The sequence below is a fragment of the Heloderma suspectum genome, chromosome 6 (genome assembly GCF_057233095.1).
Source record: "Heloderma suspectum isolate Gila_16-S chromosome 6, 16-S_ref, whole genome shotgun sequence".
NCBI lineage: Eukaryota > Metazoa > Chordata > Lepidosauria > Squamata > Helodermatidae > Heloderma > Heloderma suspectum.
The window spans coordinates 1,276,185-1,296,793 of NC_139463.1; the positions used below are offsets into that span (position 1 = coordinate 1,276,185).

Consider the following 20,609-nt stretch of genomic DNA (forward strand, 5'->3'; position numbering starts at 1 on the left):
CCTGAAAACAAAGCTGGGATGTGGCAGGGGGGGGGGGGGCAGGGGATGCTAAATGGGGGTGGATTGAACTGAACACTTGTTTAGGTTTATGAGAATGGAGTCCTTGCAGACAGTAGCAGTGAATGCCTTCACTAGTTCAGGTGCAAAACCAGGAGTGTGTGTGTGCGTGTGTCTGTGTGCAGGGGGCGGGGGCTCCCTCTTCTCCCTCCCCCATCTTTCTCCCTTTGGATTTCTGTGTCTCACCTCATGCAGCACTTGGCTAACTGATCTTCATCTTCTCCCTTGCCCTTTTCTCTCGTCTACTGCTAGCAGGGGCAAACTCTGGGTCAGAGCCACTGGGGTTCTGTCTGAGTCCAAGCTCTGCTCGAGTTTGGGAGTGTGCAATTCCTGGTTTGGTGCAGAGGCATCCAGCACCCTTTCCTTCCTGTGATTTACCACAGAGGGCAGCTTCATGGCTTCTCTGTAATTTTCCTCCTCCAAATCTTAATGACTTGAATGTTATTGCTGCCCAAGCAGAGGAGCATCTCGTTCCAGGGACTGGCGTATTGGTGGGCTGTGCAGTTTGGCATCCCTTCCCGATGACTGTGTATCCCAGGGTTTCAGGGAAGCATGCAGGAAATCCTACATGGCTAGAGTTAGAATAATTTATAAAACCTCGCTGTTAGATTTTGGGTAGTGCTCTGCAACAGTAGCAGCCTGCCTGCCCCTATTCCTAGCATTAAATTCTTCTAGCTCACTTCTTCAGCTGATGATGCTACATTTCGTAGCACATCAGTCCAATAGTAATGTGTTTTGAATTCTCATAATTTTTGTTCTCAATCTTTATTTTTGTTGGCTTTAATTTGACATTCACGTGTGAAGCCATACAAGAAACAAATTGTGTATTTCTCATGATGTGTTTGTTAGATTTCATCTTCCACTTGGCATTTCCTGTGTTAAATTCTCAAGTTTCTTCAGACAGTGGTGGATGACGTGTGGGGATCCTTCTTATTCTGCAGTGTCCTTTGTTGTTAGAGGCATCTTCTAATGGCCACGTGGCTGGGTGTTGATGGAATTGTAGCCCAACACATTTGAAAGACACCAGGCTGTATGATTTTGAAATACTATACAGTAACCTCTTTGTCTTTTACAAGATTCTCATTCAATCTGTGTTCATTTTCCCTGAGTTTTTATTTCTAGTTATATAACCGGTCAACTCTTAAGTGCTGACATGGTAACTGACCTCCTAGTTTTGCATCTCTTGACCTGAGACGGCTTGTGTCTCTGCCTCACTGTGTAAGGAGCCTTGTGTGAGAGCAGGACGGCTGACTGTGGGTGGGGCTGCTCAGGCCACTTAGAAAAGGTCTTGTCTGGACCTTGATTGCCAAGGGTTGAGTTCACCTCTCCCCTGGGAGGGGAGGTCCACTCCAGACTAGAAATACATTGCCCAATAAAAACGTGGATCCTGTTTGCCAGAAGGGACGGGCAAGCAGTGTGAGGTGTCGCATGGCTAGAATGATGAGACAGGGGAATAACCCCAAGGACTCAGGGAAGGGCTGTTCTTTGCGCTTCCTCGTGCCTCAGCTCTGTGCCAGATCTTCTGCTGGGGGGGGCGGGGCAGGGGGAGGAAGGCCCCGGCCTCTGTCTGGAATGCCAAGGATGGGGTGGGGGGCTGGAGGCCTCCGCTTGCTCTTCCTGAGCAGTGTTGGTGTCTGCCCAGCCAAACCTGCTCTGTCCCAGGCTGAGCCAAGGAGCTTTCATGGGGCTGCCAAACCAGGTCCTCTTGCAAAGAGGGGACTGGTTTGCTTTTCTCCACAGAGATGGAGCCATTTTGCAGAGCCCGCTTTCCCAGCACAGGGGGCAGATTTGGGCTCTGTCGAGCGAACACCTTTGGATTGGGCCTTGGGTTGCCTTTCTGCTCTGGGGTTCTCAGCACAAGCAGAAGGGGAGCTGTGCCAAGTGCTGGAGGGCAGCGGCAGCAGGGAGACTCTCCCAACCGGGGGGGGGGGGTGCTGCCCCTTTGCTGCAGCGCGCTGGGTGGAAGGGGCATTCCAGCCCCAGCTGCCATGGCAACTCTGCCTGTGCTTAACCTGCTTGCCTTGGCCAGCCCACGGATCTGTGATTTGAATAGGCGGGAGGGCTGTTTGCGGAAGGACTCCGTGGCTGAATGGAGGAGGCCCCCGCTGTCCGTGAGCACCGAGCGAGTGGTCTCCTCCCGCCTCCCCATTCCTCCTTGCCAGGATCTCTCCTGCAGGGCGGCGCGGTCTTTTCTCCTTCCACCCAGGCAGCCCCTGCAGGGCGCTTGTCAGAGGGCCCTGGAATCAGGGTGTCCAGTCCCAGCAAGGGTGGCTTCCTTGTGTTCTGGCAGCGGGGCCCCTTGAGTAGAAGTTCTACAAGCGAAGATCTCCTCAGTGCTTTCATCCATCCTGGACAAAGCTTCACTTGTTGAATTTCCCCCGTCACGTAACTATTGGGAGGCACACAAGCCCTGGCAGAAAACCTGAGGGCAGCCCATGTAGCCCCTCCTCACCAGCACTGCTTACTCAGGAAGTCCCGGGTTTTAATCTCACCTCCGCCATCAACTCGCTCTGCGAACTCATAGGTGGCTTTAGGCAAGGCACTCACTCAGTCTCTCACAGGGGAGGATGATCATAGTGACTTACCTTGCAGGGTTGTTGTAAGGACTGTAAATAGAGGATGCGTGTGAAGCATACTGAACACTTGAAAGCACTATTCAGTTGCTGGGTATTGAGGTTAGATGGGTTTCTCAAGCCCCTTTGGACCGTAGCTAGATGGGGTCCAGCTTACTGGGTCTGTTCCATGAACTGGAGGCTGGAACGTCAGGCCTGCATCTGTAAGCCACGAGGGATGTGTCTGGGGACCTGCAGGGGATCCCCTCAGGTGCTCGGTTGTGAGCCTGGTTCCCGCCCCTCTGGGCTTCCCGCGGCGACTGTCCGAGGCCCCTTGCAGGGAGGTGCCTGTGGATGGTGCAGCGCTGGCTGCGTTGGGTTTTCCCTGATCGTGTGGGGGCTAACCAGGCTCTCTTCATCACCCAGAGCTCGGTCCAGATCACGTTTGAGGAGAGCCCTCAGCAGCTGCCAGCTGTACGCGTGAGCCACATGACCTGCGCAGACCAGTCGGATCGCAGCATGGTAAGCGGCGGCATTCCCGTTCTCGCTGTTGTCTCTGCTGGTCTCAACAGATGCCCTGAAGCTGTGTTTGTTTGTAGTGGTTATATGCTGCTCATTAGGACTAAGCGCTCTCTCAATTAAGCTGTCAGAAAACAGTTAAACACGTAAAATACAAAACTAAAACCATCCAATGTAGCATCTCCTCTAAACACAGCAGCAGTTTAAAAAACTGTCAGACCAAGAACATAATTGCAAGTGGATCAGAACAGCCAAGCCTTCAAGGGCTCTTTAGGACACATTTCCGAGGGAGCTGGCTGGACAACTCACGGGACGGAGGGATGGGGCCACGGCTGAAAGGGACCTGCCAGCCTAATAGACCTTAATGTTGGGCATGCGAGCAAGGCCTCTGTAGCCAGGCTCTGGGCTCAGGTGAGTTCATATGGCACAGCTGTTAGTGACCTCAAGACTGGAGTGCTGCAACACACGCCACGTGGGGCTGCCCTGAAGGCTGGTCCGGAAGCCGCAGGTAGTGCAGACCGCAGCAGCGCGGCTGTGGTCAGGAGCTGCCCTTTCCAACATGTAAGACCTCTGCTGAGGAAGCTACACTGGCTGCCCATTTGCTATCAGGCCAGGTTTAATGTTTTGTTACTGGTATGTAAAGCCCCGAACAACTTGGGAGCAGGATACTTGAGAGAGCGCCTTCTTCCTTACCAACCTGCCTGGTCACTGAGGTCATGGAGGAGGGGCTCCTGGTGGTTCCGCCTGGACCGGAGGTCTGCTTGGAATCCACTTGGACTACGGCCTTGAGTGTATGGGCTCTCCATGGAATTCCCTGCCAGGAGATGCCAGGCAGGAGCCTACGTTGCTTCGTTTTGGGCGTCTGCTAAAAACCTTTTCTTAAAAAACAAGCCTTTCCTGAGTAAAAGACCAGCCACAATTTTATTAGTATAATTTGATTTTAAATATTTTAATTCTTTTGTATCTTGATATTTTAATTTTTTTATTACTCAGGAATCTTTCTGATCTAGTGCAGTTTATACAAGTTATGAAATAAGTGTGTATAGACAGCCCTTCAGAGAACTTGGTCCCAAACCGTTTGGGGCAGGGACGGGGAGCATGGCTGGCCATCCTCAGCACAGGAGTTCCTCCATGTGCCGCTCAGCCTGCCCATTGGGACAGCAAGTGGCGCACAGAGGAGACGCTCAAGGAGCTGATCTCCCAAGCTCTGGCTCGGCTCCTTTGTATGTTGTCCCCATCAGGCTGATGAGTGGTGGGTGGAGGAGGGGCTCAGCTGGTGCTTGGAGAAAGGGGGGCTGGGCTGGGCTGGGGGGGAGGGGGGCTGTCCCCTGGCATGAGGGCCTGTCCTGTTTTGTTTGACGTGGAAGACCTGGCAGCCCCTGTGGTTGTGATTGCCTCCTGGTGGAACCCCTTGACCCTCTCATGCAAGTCAAGACACTCCTGCTGAAAGCTTCCAGCCTAAAATTCGACAAGGGACCCTGGGTGGTGGGGCTGTAGCAGAGAAGCCTGCAGGTCGAATGCAGTGGCTACCCCAAGTCTGGAGCCACAGAAAGCCCTTCACATAATACCAGGCATGTGAGTGCACTCTGTATATGCCCAGAGGAACCACCTCCCCACTTTCCCCACACTTCATGTCTTCCACTGTCCCGGCACTGCCATCAAGTTCCAGGGCTCTGGCTCGGGTTAAGCCCTGCACATGGGGAATGGCCACGAGTCATTGTGGAAACATCTCAATCAGTCATGACCAAAGATCAGAGAGCGCACGCAAGAGAACTGACAGAGAAGCCACAGTAACAGAGCGTGATGAGCAGGTGGGAGCCGAAAGGGTGCTGTTGGCTGATCAAGGATGTGGTGTGACATTGGCGGAGACCGCTGTTCTGGGCAGGATCCAGGTGGCGGGTCTTCAGTGAATCTGTAATCATAGCAGCAGCAGTGGCAGGAAGCTCAAGCTGTAATGTGGAAAAGAACAGAGCAGAATCTAGGGAGAAACAAGGAGAGAACCAGCTCAGCATTGTCAGCAGATACGAAAAGCCCCTTTGCTGTAAAGAGAGCGGCAGCCTTTTGCGCTGGGTGAATGATGAGCCATAAACACACGTGGGGATCTTGCCAAGGCTGTGTGCCTGAGCAGAGGCTTCTGTTTCATTGGGGCAGATTTGTCCAAGGATAATTCAGGGTCCAAGTAGATGTGATGACCCCGATGTGTGAATGCAGCTCCAGGGGCTTTACACTTTTAGAAAGAGCAGCCATGGGAGGGTGATCTGGATCTCTCTCTCCCTCTCAGAGAGGGAGGGGTTTAACTCTTCCACTTGTAGAATCATAGAGTTGGGAGGGACATCAAAGGTCACATAGACCAACCCCCTGCTGCTGATGGAAATCCACTGCTGCTGCCGTACCTCCAGCAAGGATCCATCCTGTTTCCTTGCTGAAAAACTCCCCTGCCTCCTCACCCTCACGGCTGTCTGCTGTGATCTGGCCCCATGTGTATTTCCCAATTGGGGCAAATAGCAGCTGCGGGGGGGCGTGTCGGTCAGCAGCAGAGGAAGAAAGGATTAACCTCCCCATTTCCTTGGTCCCAGTCCAGAGAGCACCTCTCCCCCTCCCCCCATGGCTGCTTTTTGTAAAAAGGGGAGGTGGCCTGGGACTGAGGATGGTGATGAAGAGGGAGACCCTGAAAGTTTCCCCGAACCTCCTTCCTGTTGTCTGGCTCTGCTTCTGCCTGCTGCCTTCTGGCTGCCCCTCTGGGTGGGCATCGTGACTCTCTCTCCCTTCCCCCTCCCCTTCCAGATGTTGCGTTGCCACCTTTCAGCTGATGCTGTGCAGTTCCCAGTGTCAGTCACTCAGCAGTCTCCAGCTGCTGTTTCCATGGACACCTACCACATCACCTTGGCTGTGCTGCAGGCCCAGGTAATAGATGCAGACAGTTGTGGGGCTGGAATTGCTTCCTGTCCCCAGCCCGTGCAGTGGGGCTTGTTCCAGGCCTGCCGAGATCTAATGGGGCGGGGAGGCTGGTGCTGGCGGTGCTTGTGCCCGGACACGTCTGCACAAGGCTGCCTTCTGGCTCTCCTGCAGTGCCGATCTGGGAGATCTGGATGAGCTTTACTGTATATCGAGAGGATTATTTTAGCTGCAGGTCATACAGAATAGGTGGGATACAAATAGCTCTGCGCATGGTCCTTTCAACTGACCTGGACTCTCTTCTGTTTGCGGGGCCAGCTGGAGATCCGTCTGGAGGAGATCCAGGACGAGGGGCTGCTGGTCTCCTGGGCATTCACAGACAGGCCAGATCTGAACCTCTCAGTCATCCCAAGGTTACGGCTACATGAACTGAGCAAAGGAACAGAGAAGGTGTGCTGGGCAGGGAGCAGGGGACACCGGGAACCCTCAGGTCCCCACCACGGCCCTAGACTGCTGCTAGAGGTGGGGAACCTCTGACCCAGGGCCGAATCCAGCTCTCTTGGGGCTCCCCAGATGGCCATGCCCACTTCCCCCAGCCCCTTCCCCCAGCCAACAGCCGTTTTGTGGCTTCGCAGCTTTTGTGCCGTTTTCCCATTTCTAAAAGGCTGAACTGCCTCTCTTACGATGGAGTCACTGGCAGGAAACACCTCCAGCTGAAACATGCAGGTGTTTGCCCCGCCCTCTTTGCCTTTGGCCCCGCCCACCACTGGAATGCAGCCCCCAGAGCTTCTCCCTCAGGCTGGAAGAGGTTCTGCTAGCGATGTGCGAATTCACTCCCATCCGGGTTCTCTGGACTCCCTCTCAGCCCCTGCCCCCACTTGCCGGTCCCCAGACTGCGCCAGACTGCTCAGCGAGCAGCCCGCACTCACCCCAGCGGCCTCATTGAGCTCCGCGGTCACCATTTGTTTTGAAAAATAAAATAGCGATCGCAAAAATGCGCTTGTTTTTGTATGCGCGAAAATGCATTTTTGCCAATGTGCATGTTCCCATGTGTGAAAATGCCCATTTTGCAAAAATGCATTTTCATGCATATGCAAATATGCACATTCGCAAAAATGCACATTTTCGTATATGCAATATGTGCATTTGTGTGCATGCACACATAAGTGCATTTTTGCGATCGCCATTTTATTTCTCAAAAATTGACGACCACGAAGCTTAACAAGGCCACTGGGCTGAGTGCAGGCCATTCGCCGAGCGCAGTCGGGGCGAGGAGGGGTAGGGGCTCAGCGAGCGGGGTTGAGGGGTGCGGGGAGGGGTGGTTCTGCTGGATTCCTGGACTGAATCGGGTGCTCACGCCATCGTTAGGTTCTGCACCCCTGTGCTAGCGGACGTTCCGAGGGAGCCCTCTGGTGGGTGCTGCGCAAGGCACAGTGCCTCACCATCAGTCCCGGACTGTGTCCAGCAGAGTGGGTGAGGTCCTTCTGGGCTGTGTCCCTTAAGCAGAGCTGCAAGGGCTTGTTTGCATGACCCAGTGCCGGACTTTCCTGAAGCAAAGGTTGCCTGTCCATCACACAAGTCGTGTGTGTGTAGGAAAGTACTGCCTCGCTTGCCGTGGCTTTGGCCAGAGGTGTTTTTACGATCTGCCCAGGATGCCCCGTGAGATGGGCTATGAATGGACCTACATTGTGTAGAGTGTCCAAAGGAAAGCTGCACGCCGTCAAGCACCTGGCCCACCAGTGGCGCTAAACGAACGCTTCTTAGAAGCAGTAATAAATCCACCCTCTTCCTGGGGCTCAGGGGAACCTACAGGAGGTGGCCGTAGTGGCCGGCATCTCCTTGCGGCAGCTGCTGTCTCTTAAGGTGCTGTCCAGGGCCACTGAGCTTTCCCTTCTCTTGAAGCAAGGGACCCTTCTGGCCTCTGGGCTGGTTTTGACTTACTTTCCATGATGCTCTGTCCAGGAGAATGATGGGAAAGTGGACCTGTCCACCATAAAGGACCTGATTGAAGACTCTCTCATCGGCACTCAGCCAGCCATGATGGTGAATCTCAAGGCCTGTGTAGCAGGTGGCACTGTGGTAAGGAGAGGGCATATTTCCCACGTGGGATTGCTGAATTTGGGGTGGGGTGTTGACTGAACATGGGTGGCCCATCTAGGCTTGGGAAGAAACCCGCCTCTTTTTAGTTGAGTAAGATCACTGGTTGGTCTAGCCCAGAGCTAGTCATGGAGACTGACTGCAGCCTTGGATGGATGAGTTTAAAAATATTGCTGGAATTTCTGCTCTGCCTTTCAGGGCAAAAAGCCCTTCCAAGGTGACTCGTGTACACTTCAAAACAGAGGGTACACTGGAAAATTAACTCATTTAGGATGACAGAACTCAAGCAGCCATCCAAACCACGTTCCAGGCCAAGAAGTTATGACACTCGCCCGTCCCTCCCCAGGATGGAGCTTGTGGGGTGGAATGCCAGTGTGGGGGGCCCTCCTTGCCAATTTCCCTCTCCCATGTTTTTCTTTCCAGATATCCTGTAACAAGCTGTCCCAGGGGGCCCCATCTGGCCCTGCAGCTTCTGTGGGTCCCAAGCTGCTTCTACAGCATCTGCGGGCCGTCTGCCTGGGCACCGGAGAGACTCCAGGTATAGTGCAAGAACTGGGAGGCTTCCGGCCTCCAGTTGGGGGGGGGGGGGGCCTTGTCTGCAGGCTGCCTCTGCTCTTCTGCAGCTGGGGGCAGGATGGGCAGGTCCAAACCTGCTTGCATGCTCTCCACAGTGGAAGCAAGCATGCCGCTGTCTTGGCACTGGGCTGCAGGGATTGTGGGGCAGCCGTGCTGCTGCCTGTGTGGGGCTTTTCACAGCAACAGGCTCCGGAGGGATAGCTGGGTGGCAGCAGAGGGGTGGCCTCAGAAGGGGAAGTTGCCCATTGGGCCTGCAGCACATGTGCTGAGGTTGTGCAAGGATCCGAGAAGGGATCCAGGCAGCCTGGGCTCGGGCTGAGAGGAACGCTCGAGTCCCTGCTCAGCGCCTGCTCTCTGGGTGGCTTCTGTGATCTGCTCCTGGCCAGCCTCAGTTCCCTGACTATGAAATGGGAAAGCTAATGTCCCACCTCACAGAGTTGTTGTGAGGATGAATAAGATAATGGAAACATGGTGCATGGATGAATAATAATAGCAGTGATGACTGGGGGTTGGTTTCTGTTGTGCAGCTCCCTAATGATCATTCCCGGGGTTGTAAGTGAGGTGGTGTGGGAGAGTCCACCTAGGGAGGGGGTGGGCTCTCCCACACCAGAGACATTTTAGATGAGGCTGGACCGCCATCTGTCAGGGATGCTCTGACTTGGATTCCTGCATTGAGCAAGGGGTTGGACTCGATGGCCTTGTAGGCCCCTTCCAACCCTCCTATAAGTCATGCTGGGAACTTGTGCCGAGCAGCCTGTGTGGCCTCAGCCCGCTTCTGCTCTGTGCCCCTTTCAGGAAGCGGGCAGCTGTGCTGTGTGGCAGAGCTGGACAGCCCCCAGCAGCAGAAGAGGACGAGGCCCGCGCCTGCCGTCAGCTCCAGCTCTGCGGCCGAGGTGGAGTGGGCTGACAGGCTCGTTCTGTAAGGGGCTGCAATTCTGCCTACTTGGGTGGTGGGGCTGGGGGAATTGCTATGGCCGGCCACAATCCATGGTCTCGCGAGAGAAGGGAACACCACCCGATTTGCACTCTGAGATACCAGTGAACTTCCTTGGGGTGGCCAAAAGCAAGATGGGGTGGCCTGCTCCACCACTTTAAATCCCTTTAATGCCTTTTTTGCCTCCCCACCCAGAGGGGAAGGAACAAGCCTCCCTCTGCTTCCCCGGAGGGTGTGCTCTCAACTGTTGCCTGCACAATCCTCCTTTGCTCCAGGTCCCCTGCTCCCTTTGCAGAGCTCTGCTGATGAGCCTGCAGGCCAGCCCCCAACCTTGAGGGAGGGACAGCGCAGGGAGGAAGTGGCACATACCTTGGAGATGTGTGTGTGTGGGGGGGGGTTGCAGGGGGAAAACCTGTGAGCAACCCAACGCCTCTTGCCTTTGTTTGTGCTTGGACAGGGAGCTTGGCCCGAGAAGCAAAGAGCTGAAGCTGAGTGTACTTGGGAGCAACCATTCTGGGGAGGGTAAGTCTTCCACCGAGGGAGTGTCTGAGATTCCAGTGGCCCTGGGGCAGAGGAGGCTGGTCACACTGGATCTGGCGGTGCCTCTCCAATGACCCTGGGACTACCAACTGCTTGCCTCCATGCCAGATGTTGGGCATTGAGGGCCCCATTCCTGGGAAAGCCTACAACCAAAGTGGAATGCAGTCTTTCGGCTCCCAGCTCCTGGGCTGACCTGCATGGGGCAGGGCAGAAGCGGTCTTCCTCTGGTGCTCCCATTGTTCACTCTTGCAGATGTGCTCATGGGAGTGGCCACTGTCCTGCTGGACTCCCCCTCCAAAGAGCCACGGGGGCAGCAACTCTATCTGCTGAGTCCTGGGGCTGTCAAGACGCTGCCCCCATCAGCCGCCATTGCAGTGGAGGTGAGGTGGGAAGTTACAGAGAAGAGTCCAGAATTCCATGCTAAATAACAGTCGTGGGGTGATGCTATCTGGGTCTGTGCATATGTTGAATTCTCTTGCACTTTTTCTCTTTCATTTTTAATCAGAATTTGAGTTCATGCATACAAATGTGGTGGTGGGGAAGTACCCCCAAAATAGCAGGGAGGGGAAAGGAGAAATGGGGGCTTGAAAGTGATGCAGCCATAGCTGTGACTTCCTACAAGCTATCCACCGATGACCACTCCTGTTCTGAAGCCCCTAACCACGAAGGAAGCCGCCTTCCTGGCGGGCTGGCCATGGGGCCACTGCAGGCCCTTGAGGGGCACCCTGCACCCTGTCTCCCAGATGTTAGCTAGGCTGAGGATTAGCACTGAAGGTCAGGCCAGCTGGAGGTGGGCTGAGGCTGGGCAAAGCACTCCAGCTCACCAGCCCCAACGCAGACAGGCAGGCTCGGGGGTGCCGGCTCCTTCCGGGGCCAGATAGTTACCTGCTGTGGGAGCAAAGCTCTGCCGAGCGTCATCTCTGTCTGTCTGATACGTTTGTCTCTGGCTGTCTTGGCAGCTGCTCTATCAGGAACTGCCTGAACTTCAGGGAGCATCTTTGCTGCGCACCACCATCACCCCCACCAAGAAGATTGAGATGGACCGCACTATCATGCCTGACGGGACCATCGTCACCACTGTCACCACCATCCAGTCCAGGCCCAAAATGGACTGCAAGCTTGGTAAGCAACTCTAGCCAGTTCCGACGGTGGCTAGAGACCTGCCCGAGGCCCCTCTGGCCAGGCGTGCAGGAACAGGGCCTCTCCACAGCGTCGTTGAAGCGGCCTGTGTCGGGTCCCTCTTCTACAGAGTCTTTGTGCATGGGCATGCCCATGGGCAGCGGCAGGGCGGTTTGGTCCTAGGGATGGCGGAGGGGGTGCAGCCCCAGGACTGTGCGAGCCAAGCCAGAGCCCTGGCCTCAGGTGAGCTTCTCTCTTCCTGTCTGTGCAGTGGGCTGTGGATAATTTCACGTGTGGAGAAATGGTGGGAGTGAGGCCTGCAGGGCGTCCTGCACCCCTTCCAAGACGTGTGTGATGCTAGCAGTTGTGCTGCGTAGTGAAGGGCGACGCTCCCTGCAAGGGCTCGTGGGACCGTCCCTCTTGCAACTTCCCCACATTCCTGGCACTGAAATTGGTTTCAGAGTCATGGCTCAGCATTCGCCTGATTTCTGGTGAAATGTCCTGGCTGAGACGGGGCTGTTGCTCATAAGGGCGGCTGTGCTTGGAGCCCCGGCCTCCCCTGGCACGTTGGGTCCTGGTATCAACGCAGGGCTCCCCTGCTTGTGTGGGGCTGTACATCTCCCCATGGATGGAACTAGATGCCTGCTTGTAAGGAGGCTGCAGGGGGGTGGGGGAAGGGCAGGGAGGGGGCGGCCTCTGGATGCTGCCTGTGCCCTCGCTCACAGATCTTGCTCCTGCCCCTTCTGGAGTCCAGATTCACCCTCGAGGTCTCCATCGAAGGTGGAGGTGACGGAGAAGGTGACCATGCTGCTTCCAGAGAGCAGCTGTCCCAGCAACACATCCCCCAGCAGCAGCAGCAGTGAGTCATCAGGGAGGGGTCGTGTGCTTGTCTGAACCATGGAGAGCCATGGGGGCTATGTGGTGGATGCCACTGAAGGGGGGGGGGCTCTCCTGGCCCTACTCCACCTTGCGCAGGAGGGGGGCCTGCAAAGCACTTCGGGCCCAGCTGGAGACGTTCCCTTTATACACTCTTCTGCCTCCCTTTTCCCCAGTTCTTCCACACTTTGCTCACTCCTGCCTGGGATGACATTGAGGGCCAGTATAGCAGCCAGAGGGCTGGCCTGGGAGTGGGGAGGCCCGAGTTCACATCCCCACTCAGCCACGGAGCTTGCTGGTGCCCTCAGGCCAGCCACGGTTTCCTCAGCCTAACGTACCTCATGGGCTGTTGGGGGCAGCGGCGGGACTGGGGGCAAAGGGATGATGGGGGGGCTGTACATCACCCTTTGCTCTGCAGAGGACGGGGGTGGAAGCATAATGAAGAAGGGGGCTCTTGAAAGCAGGGGCTAAGCCGCTGCCTTGCTCCATTTGCAATTCGATGGCAAGAGCAGCAAGGTGGGGAGGTTTCGCCACCACTGAGATCTGCCTCCCTCTGGCCACGTGAATTAACGTGGCGGGGCTTGGGCATGTGCTCCAGGAAGCAGTCGCGTGTCCAATGGCTTGGACCCAGTGGCAGAGACGGCAATCAGGCAGCTGACCGATGTGACCAATAAACCCGCCAAGAAGACCCCAACAAAGCGCAGCACGCTGATCATCTCAGGCGTCTCCAAGGTACCGGGCTGCTTGGGTGGTTAAGCTTGGTGGTCCTTTCTCAGGAAGGCCATAAGGGGGGGACGGCCCTTGGTCGCCCCCTCCCGTGGCCTTCTGGATGCGTCTTCCAACTGCCCCTCAGGTGCCGATCACCCAAGACGAGATGGCCCTCTCCCTGGGCTATGCCGCGTCGCTGGAGGCCACGCTCCACGATGACTCCCTAGTGGCCAGCATGGCTGACGACACCCAGAGCCTCACTGGTCCCAGCCAGCAGCTGGAAGCCTCATACGTGGCCCAAAGGGCTAGTCAGGAGCTGGATGAGACGACCCGCTCGGACATCTCTGAGAGGCCTTCGGTGGATGACGTAGAGTCGGAGACGGGCTCAACAGGAGCTCTGGAGACCAGGAGCCTGAAGGATCACAAAGGTGGGGCCAAGCGTGTTCCTGCAGGATGAGTGCCCCTGTGGCAGCCGAGCAGCCCCTCGCCCGGCTCTGCGGGGCTCTGGGAGGCTGTTTCTGTGAGAGAGCGAGAGTGTGGCAGGCTCTGGTGTCCCGCAGACAGAAGCTCTAGCAACAGACGCCCCCCCCCCACCCCCCACTCTTACTTTTTACGGTGGTCACGAGTTTGCCTTTACCGTGTCATCTGGGAAGTGAGAGCTGATATTTCCACCACAGACGAACTCCTGTTGCCAGCAGCATTCCTCGGGGAGAGCGCCCTGCCTGCTCTCCCTCAGTGGGAGCTGGCGCAGCCACATAGCTGGATCCGTGCAGCAGGTGCCTGAGCACCTCCAGGTAGGGCTGAGAATCCCCCTGAAGCCTTGGGGAGTCGCTGTCAGGCAGTGTAGAGCACACTGCCCCAGTGTCTTGGTGTCAGGCGGTTCCCTAACCCTTTCACGGGGATGTTCCCTCCCAGTTCCCGGTGTGGTGGCTCGAGTGCTGGCCTCGAGACAGTCGTAGGGCCAGATTCCCCCTCGGCCACAAAGTTCTCTTGGGGGACCATGGGCCAGTCTCTCTCTCCCTCTCCCTCCGCCTGACATACCTCACAGGGGGCTGTGAGGATACAGCGGACAGGGAGGGCCACACACACCGCTTTGAGCTCCTTTGATATAAGTGTATGAAATGCATAAGCAGAGGCTGATGCACAGCTGCACCCTGCGCAAGAGACACCCAGGACAGTCTGCACACGCCACGTGCCTGCCAAGGCTGCCTGGAGCTGGAGTCCTCCGCCTGGTGGGCTGGAGCCTGGGGCAGGACCCGAGGGCAGCTTTGCGCTGGACTGGTGGCCAACTGGGCCCTCCTCCAGGGCAGGGGCGGGGTGCTGGTGTCTGGAGCCTTCCTTGCCAGACCCGGGATTCATCCGCGGCCCACTGGCCTCTGTGGCCATGGAGGTGCACGCGTTCGGCATCATCTGCTGAGAAGGCGCCGTTGGCTGGGCAGCCTCCGATGCTTATGGCCTTCCTCTCGCACCGCAGTGAACTTCCTCCGGAGTGGCACGAAGCTCGTCTTCCGTAGGAGGAGCAAGCAGAAGGAGGCCGGCCTCAGCCAGTCACATGATGACCTGCCCAGCGCTGGCGTGAGCGCTGCCGCCAGGAAGAAGTCTGGGAGCTTCTCTCGGCGTCTCATCAAGCGCTTCTCCTTCACGGCCAAGCCAAAGGCCAAGGCCAGCGGGAATGCACTGGCTGGGGACAAACACTGAGAAGCCGGCCGCCAGGCCATGTTCTCCGGAAGCCCCCTCTTGCTGATGCTCCCCCGCTCCGTGTCTGCATCATGACCCCAGTTCCTCTTCCTTCCCAGGCACAGGGAGTGGCGGCCTCCAAGGCAGTTGGTGCTCGGTGGCATCTGGAGCTTTTGCCCAGTGGCCCCCATGCGTGCCACGGCCCCCTGGTGGAACAGTCCACACGCCATGGCCCTGTTGGTAGCTGATCTGTGCACTCCACCTTGGGGTGGGGGGAAAGGAAGCAGACCCCACATGCCACCCACAGCCTCGGCGTGAACTCCTGGGAGTGTGTGTGAAGGAGACGATTATCACGGTGGCATACAACACCTCTGTCCTGGGTGCACGTGAGACACTGTTAACGGGCAGGGAGGCAATGTGCTCACTCGTCATTCCGCTGACTTCCTGGCTCTTGTCAGTTCTACGGCAGTTGCCCAGTTCGCATGGCCTCGGCAAACTAATATCTGGAGGAGCCTCCTTGGGCATTCCAGTGGTCTCGCCCACGGAGATGTCCATGTCACTGTCATGGAAGCCCACTGCAGTGGCCCTCCAAAGCAGAGGCACTGTGCCTCCTCCTGCCTGGCCCGTGTCAGCGGAAGCTGAGGAGAGACATGGCTGGTGCTTATTTTGCAGTGGGAAGAGCACGCCTGGGCTGGGGTGGTTGGGAGAAGCCTCTGTCTTCTCCGAAAGGGCCTTCTTCCTGTTCTGCTCCTCTCTGACTAACTGGATTCAGCTTAAATGGAAGGAATGTTGCTGATCTGCCCTGCGTCAGGGCACGGACAAGGAGAGAAGGTGCTGCATGACACCTGAGCCCCCGACTCTCTCTCAGAGCACGGAAAGACACTTCCAGCAGAACCCAGTGGTTAACGCTGGGTATGGCACAGTGCTGAAGTTTCATTCCAAAATGAGTCCTGGTGAACCTGAATGGAGTTGAGCTGTACCTTCGTGGAATCTGGCTGGACACTGCTGGGGATCCTGGCAGGCGGTGTGAGTGATGGGGGGGCGGGCGCAAAGCTGCTGAGGCTGGGCTGGTCCCTCCCTGCAGGTTGCTGAAAAGGGATGGAGTGTCGGGGGTGGGGTGGGGTGGGGGACCACTCTCACAATAAGGAAATAAACTCTTGGGTCATCCAGAAAGTCAGTACTCAGGTTTTGTAACCATTGCGGAAGATGCCTGGTGAAGGCAAAATGTCTTGGCGCTGAAAGTAGTGACTGCAGGGCCTACTGAGCAACAGGAGGGGCCAGTGAACAGCGGAGCCCAGAGAAGTCCATCTGTGGTAGAGCAACTGCGTCCATGCAGACTTCTTTGAATGCTGCGGAGATGAGGCTCAGCTGCTGGCAGTCTTCGGTCCACAGCGTCTGCGCAGCCGCCCCATCCCCTCTTTGTTTTCTCTGCCTCTTCGACTCGCATGTGTCTTCGGACCAGGGTGCTGGTTGTCCTCTCCCCATCATAAGAGGTCAGCTACACCCTCTGTTGTGGTGTGGACATTATCAATCTACGCAGTGCTTCGGTCACGGTTTTCTTGCCACCTCTGGAGTCTCGCTCCATCATCGTTCCAGGTTGAAGGCAGTTCTGCACCCTTTGTTGTGGGGCCTCCCTTTTCAGCATGGTCCAAGGTCAGGGTGGATGCAAAGACTGGATTCTGGGGTTAGGCTGAACAAACTGTTGTGTGAAATCCCACGGTGGGATGTGCTGTAGCAACTTCTGGCAGCGACAGATGCCTGGTGTGCTCCAAGGGGTGATCTTTGACTTACCTTCAGGACAAGTGGGACACCTTGAAGGAACGGCTGTAGGTGGCATGGTGTCCGCAGGCACTTGCAAGTGCGGCAACTCTGCAGTCTAGATCTGCCTGTGATGTGGCTTGGGGCTGGCGCTCTGCCACACCTTAGCAGACTTTGCTGCAGGAGTCTTCCTTGGGAAGAAAATGGGTGGTCCTTTTCCAGGGCATGTCCGCCTGTCACTCTGTGCAGCTATTACAGCAATGGAGAAGGCAGGTCCCTCTTCCTTGAGGTAGCCTATGCCACCCATGGGAGCCATTTGTGTAGGATGCTGGTCCTCATCAGGTGTGGGAGGAGGGCCGTGATGGCGCAAGCTAAAGCCCCCCTGGCACCCTTGAACTGTGAAGATGGCTGCACTACATTTCTCCCCCACCCCTCACACGCACACACCTACCTACCTACCTACCTACCTCCTGGGTGCAACCCCTTAATTTGAATCAATCCACTTTGAATGCTGCAGATTTGTCAGCATTTGCCAATTTGTTATTTTTGCCATATATGTCCACTAATCATGGATTTCTTACCCATTACAGTTGATCAGGTGTGCCCAGTGTCTGCCATTGGGCCATTTCTGCATTTCTGAGTAGGAAATAGGATAGTGTTGTGAGATCATGGCCCTGAAAAATTACTCTGACAATATTTGCTCTCACACTCTGATTTCTGTGAGGTTTGCTGCTTGCTTTGCATAAATTGTTCTCTGTATACACTGCTGATCTGCTTGAACAGTGGATTGGCATGGGGGGGGGGGCTGCTTGCAGCTGTGCATTGCTCTGAGCAAACAAGCCATCACTGTTTTAAGAGGGAGACCGCCTGGTGCCCTCCACATGGATCGGCCCACAACTCCCCATCAGTTGCAACCAGCATGGCCAGTGGTCAGGGATCATGGGAGCTGTAGTCCCAAATGTGGAGGGCACTGTGTTGCCTGCCCCTGAATGCTAGCCACTATGGACTACCCCTTGACAGCCGTGGAGACCCAGTTTTAACTGTTCACACTCAGAAGTTGATCTTGAGGAACAGGACAGGATATGCAGCTCTTTATGGGTCTCCCTTCATCCCTGCTTTGAAAAGGTTTTGCTATCACTTCAAAGAGGCTGCAGGTGCCTGGAAACAGCGTCTCTGGCTGACTCTTATGCTAGGACGAAGTGGAGGCCTTGTAGCAAAGGGAGTTCATGCATGACCTTTTTTGCTGCCTTTTAAAAGGCCACTGACTGGTCAGGATGGTCACTATATAGCTTGAAGAGGAAATTAAATATAGAAATGACTTACAATGAAGGAATCCCCAGGCCAGTGATGGTCAAAGAATGAAAAAGCCCCCGGGGGAGCACAGCACAACAGGGGTGCGCCCCTGCAGCACGCCATAGCGCCAGCAGCCTGGGGCAGGGGCAGCCTTTGCCCAGCTAAGGGTTTATCAAGCTAACAAATAGGACTCCTTGTGGACTGTGCTGTACAATATATTTTTCCTGTGGAGTGAAATATACTTTGTGGGTTGTTTCACAACTGCTCTTATGTGATGGGTGCAGATATGAATGTCTGGTGGGGCCGGGTACCGGTTTAAGACACTGGTGAGTACTTTCCCTTTTAGCCCCCCTCTCTGCTTTCTTCTGTCAGAAGCTTTTGTGTCTTTTATTCTCCACCCAATTCCACTTGGAGCACCAGTGGCAGCTGGACATCGGAATTATGAACCAGGGCAAAAATGGAGCCAGTGGCGTGCGTGCGTGCGTGTGTGTGTGTGTGTGTAGGGGGGGAGTTCACACCCCTTTTCCGATTTGCGGCAGTTTGCATTATTGTCAGGGCACCAGTGAAGGGCAGGAGGCAGATTTCTATGAACACGGCATTTTTGAGCACAGGCCAGGTTTTCCTTTGAGCCCAGACTCCAGATGCACGGAAATTCCTCTCTCCTGGGCACAAGCTGTTGCGGAGTTGCACTTTCCTTCCTTGTCACTTTAGTATGAGGGCAACCAACTGTTAACTTACAGGCAATTCGTGGCTGCCCATGGCATCGGAGGCAGGACGAAGGCAGGACGGCGCTGCAGCTGTGGCTGAGTGGCCTCTGCCATCTCATCCTGCCTGTGGTGGCAAGCGCAGATCTCCCTGGTGCCAGACTTGCTGGAAAGGTGAGCTGGTCTCTCTTGCGCACACCCTCCACTGATTTGCTGGCGCCCTTTACTTGTTAGGTTCTGCTGCCCTTTAGGCTGTGCCACCATAGTTCACCTGTGAACACCCCACACTTGTGGGCTCTTCTGTACCTGAGGCCTTTTCTGTGGGTGGATTATTGTAAACCCCAGATTGTTCAGATTAAAAGAACTAGGAACTGTGTAGATATTTAAAGGACTAGAGTAAAACATTTATTTCAAGATGATTGTGAAATTCTGCACCTTTGTATATGTTGGAACAGTTCACTGCTGTGTGATGGCCTGGATTTTAACTTATTAAACTGAACTGGAACCACAAACAGCCTCCAGCATCTCTCGCTCATATAAGGTGGGGGTTCTTGCAGTACAAGGACCATTGGGAATCTCTCTCCAGGCTGTTGACAAATGAAGGCCAGGTGTAAAATAATTTTTAAAAAACGGTGGCGAGGAGGGCGTCTGTTCTCGAAGCACAGCTGGAGTGATCGGGGGGCGGGCAGGGGCGCTCTCCGCAGGTGCTTTCCTTGACCCTTCTCTCTGACAGTTGTAGCGTGCCAGGTCTGGACCAAAATCCTCCCTTCCGCCAGATTTAGGGGCCCGAGTCTGAACGCTTACAGTTTATGGCAAAAAACAAAACCCGAACCACTGAAAAGGCAAAAACCCGCTCTGGAGAGCGCGCCGGGACGGGCGGCCGGCCGCCCCCCAGAGCGCGGGCCTCCGCCCTGCCGCCGCCCTCGCAGCGCTGGGGCTGCGGGTGGCGCCCGAGAGGCGCGGCGCGGCGCGCTCCTCGGCCGGCGGGAGCAGCGGCGGGCGCGCGCCGCCACACGAGGCGGCGCGCCGGGGCGGGGCGGGAGGCCTTCCGGGCCCGCGCGCCTCGCGGCTGCCGACAAACGCGCTCCCGGCGCCGAAGGAGCGCCTCCGGGAGCCGGGGAGCCGCTTGCCGCGCGGCCCCTCGCGCTCCGCCGCCACGGCCGCGCCCCGACCCACGGCGCCTGCTCGGGGCCCCTTCTCCTCGGCCGACCGGCCGCGCGGCCGAGGCGGCGCCTGGAGGCTGGAAGAGGGCCCCGCGGCCGTGATCCTCCTGGGCGCCCCAGCCCCTGCGGGAGCCGGAGCCCATGCGGGGGGCCGTGGGGTGCTCTGCTGCCCGCACGGTGCATCGTGACGCATGCCCCCCCCCCCCGGCTTGGGGGCAGCGAGGGCGCCCGGGGTACGCGTGCAAAGGTAGGCCTGGGCTCTTAAAGTCAACCTGCCCCCCTGTTGGAGCACTGCTGCCTTCTTCAGAGCAAGCCTTGGGCGAAAGATCTGTAGCAGAGTAGGTTTCTCCAGATTTTCTGCCACACAAGAACACCTGAATCATGTTTTCATGCCCGGCAGACGTCTGGTGCACCAAGCTCAGCTGGCAGTGGCTCCCCAGGGTTTCAGAGAGCAGCCTTTTCCCACCTCTAACTGGGGATGGAGCCTGGGACTTCCTACATGCACGGCAGGTGATCTGCTGCTGAGCTACAGCACCAAGCGGCAAGTCTTGGTGCCTTCTTGAAACATGTGGTACAGCCCTACTGGGAAGGGCTGCGGCACTTCAATCTGCAGGTGCAGATTGCCTGTTTGAATGCTTCTCCTCTATTACCTGCACTCTGAAGACAAGCACATCAGTACAGAGAAGAAGGCAAGTTTAGAATGGCTCCCCCTGAAGTGCTGACTTTTAACCTGTGTGGAGTAGTTTACATGGGGGACCAGTCAAACATGCAGCCTGAAGTGCCACATGCCTATGGCACATCAATACTCCATCTGGGTCAATGGGCAGCTCATTTGCAAAGCACTTTGCAGACGTCTTGCCAGTGGACTTGGCCTGTTATGGAGGTAAAGCGTGGCGGGGGAGAGGGAGAGCACCCAGCATCTGCAGCTCAAAAAGGACCAGAGTCACCCATTTAGCTACCTTTGATAAACTGGAAGTACGGGCAGCAATTATACAATAAACTGTACAGTCCAGGCAGCTGTGGTTGATGAAACCAGGGTGCTTACTTTGGGTTCACGATGTAGCACTAATGTGCTATTTTGATATTGTGTTTTCATGCCATATCAATTTAAGAGGATTTTTAAAAAGTTAGAGGCTGCCCA

General features: G+C 56.1%; 1 protein-coding gene across 2 annotated transcripts in view; it reads left to right on the forward strand.

Annotated features, from left to right (window-relative positions):
* C2CD2L (C2CD2 like) overlaps positions 1-18,814 on the forward strand; it is a 25,422-nt gene extending 6,608 nt beyond the window's left edge. Inside the window, exons 2-14 of one of the 2 annotated variants that reach the window (XM_084860554.1) lie at positions 3,036-3,131; positions 5,913-6,032; positions 6,342-6,473; positions 7,986-8,102; positions 8,544-8,658; positions 9,492-9,615; positions 10,088-10,152; positions 10,423-10,550; positions 11,130-11,292; positions 12,044-12,148; positions 12,764-12,897; positions 13,019-13,301; positions 14,348-18,814. In XM_084860554.1, coding sequence (XP_084716680.1) covers positions 3,036-3,131; positions 5,913-6,032; positions 6,342-6,473; positions 7,986-8,102; positions 8,544-8,658; positions 9,492-9,615; positions 10,088-10,152; positions 10,423-10,550; positions 11,130-11,292; positions 12,044-12,148; positions 12,764-12,897; positions 13,019-13,301; positions 14,348-14,571 — 1,806 coding nt within the window. In that variant the 3' untranslated portion in view covers positions 14,572-18,814. The remainder of the gene's footprint in view (positions 1-3,035; positions 3,132-5,912; positions 6,033-6,341; positions 6,474-7,985; positions 8,103-8,543; positions 8,659-9,491; positions 9,616-10,087; positions 10,153-10,422; positions 10,551-11,129; positions 11,293-12,043; positions 12,149-12,763; positions 12,898-13,018; positions 13,302-14,347) is intronic. The other variant, XM_084860553.1, reaches the window with a different exon arrangement.
* The last annotated feature ends 1,795 nt before the right edge of the window (positions 18,815-20,609 follow it).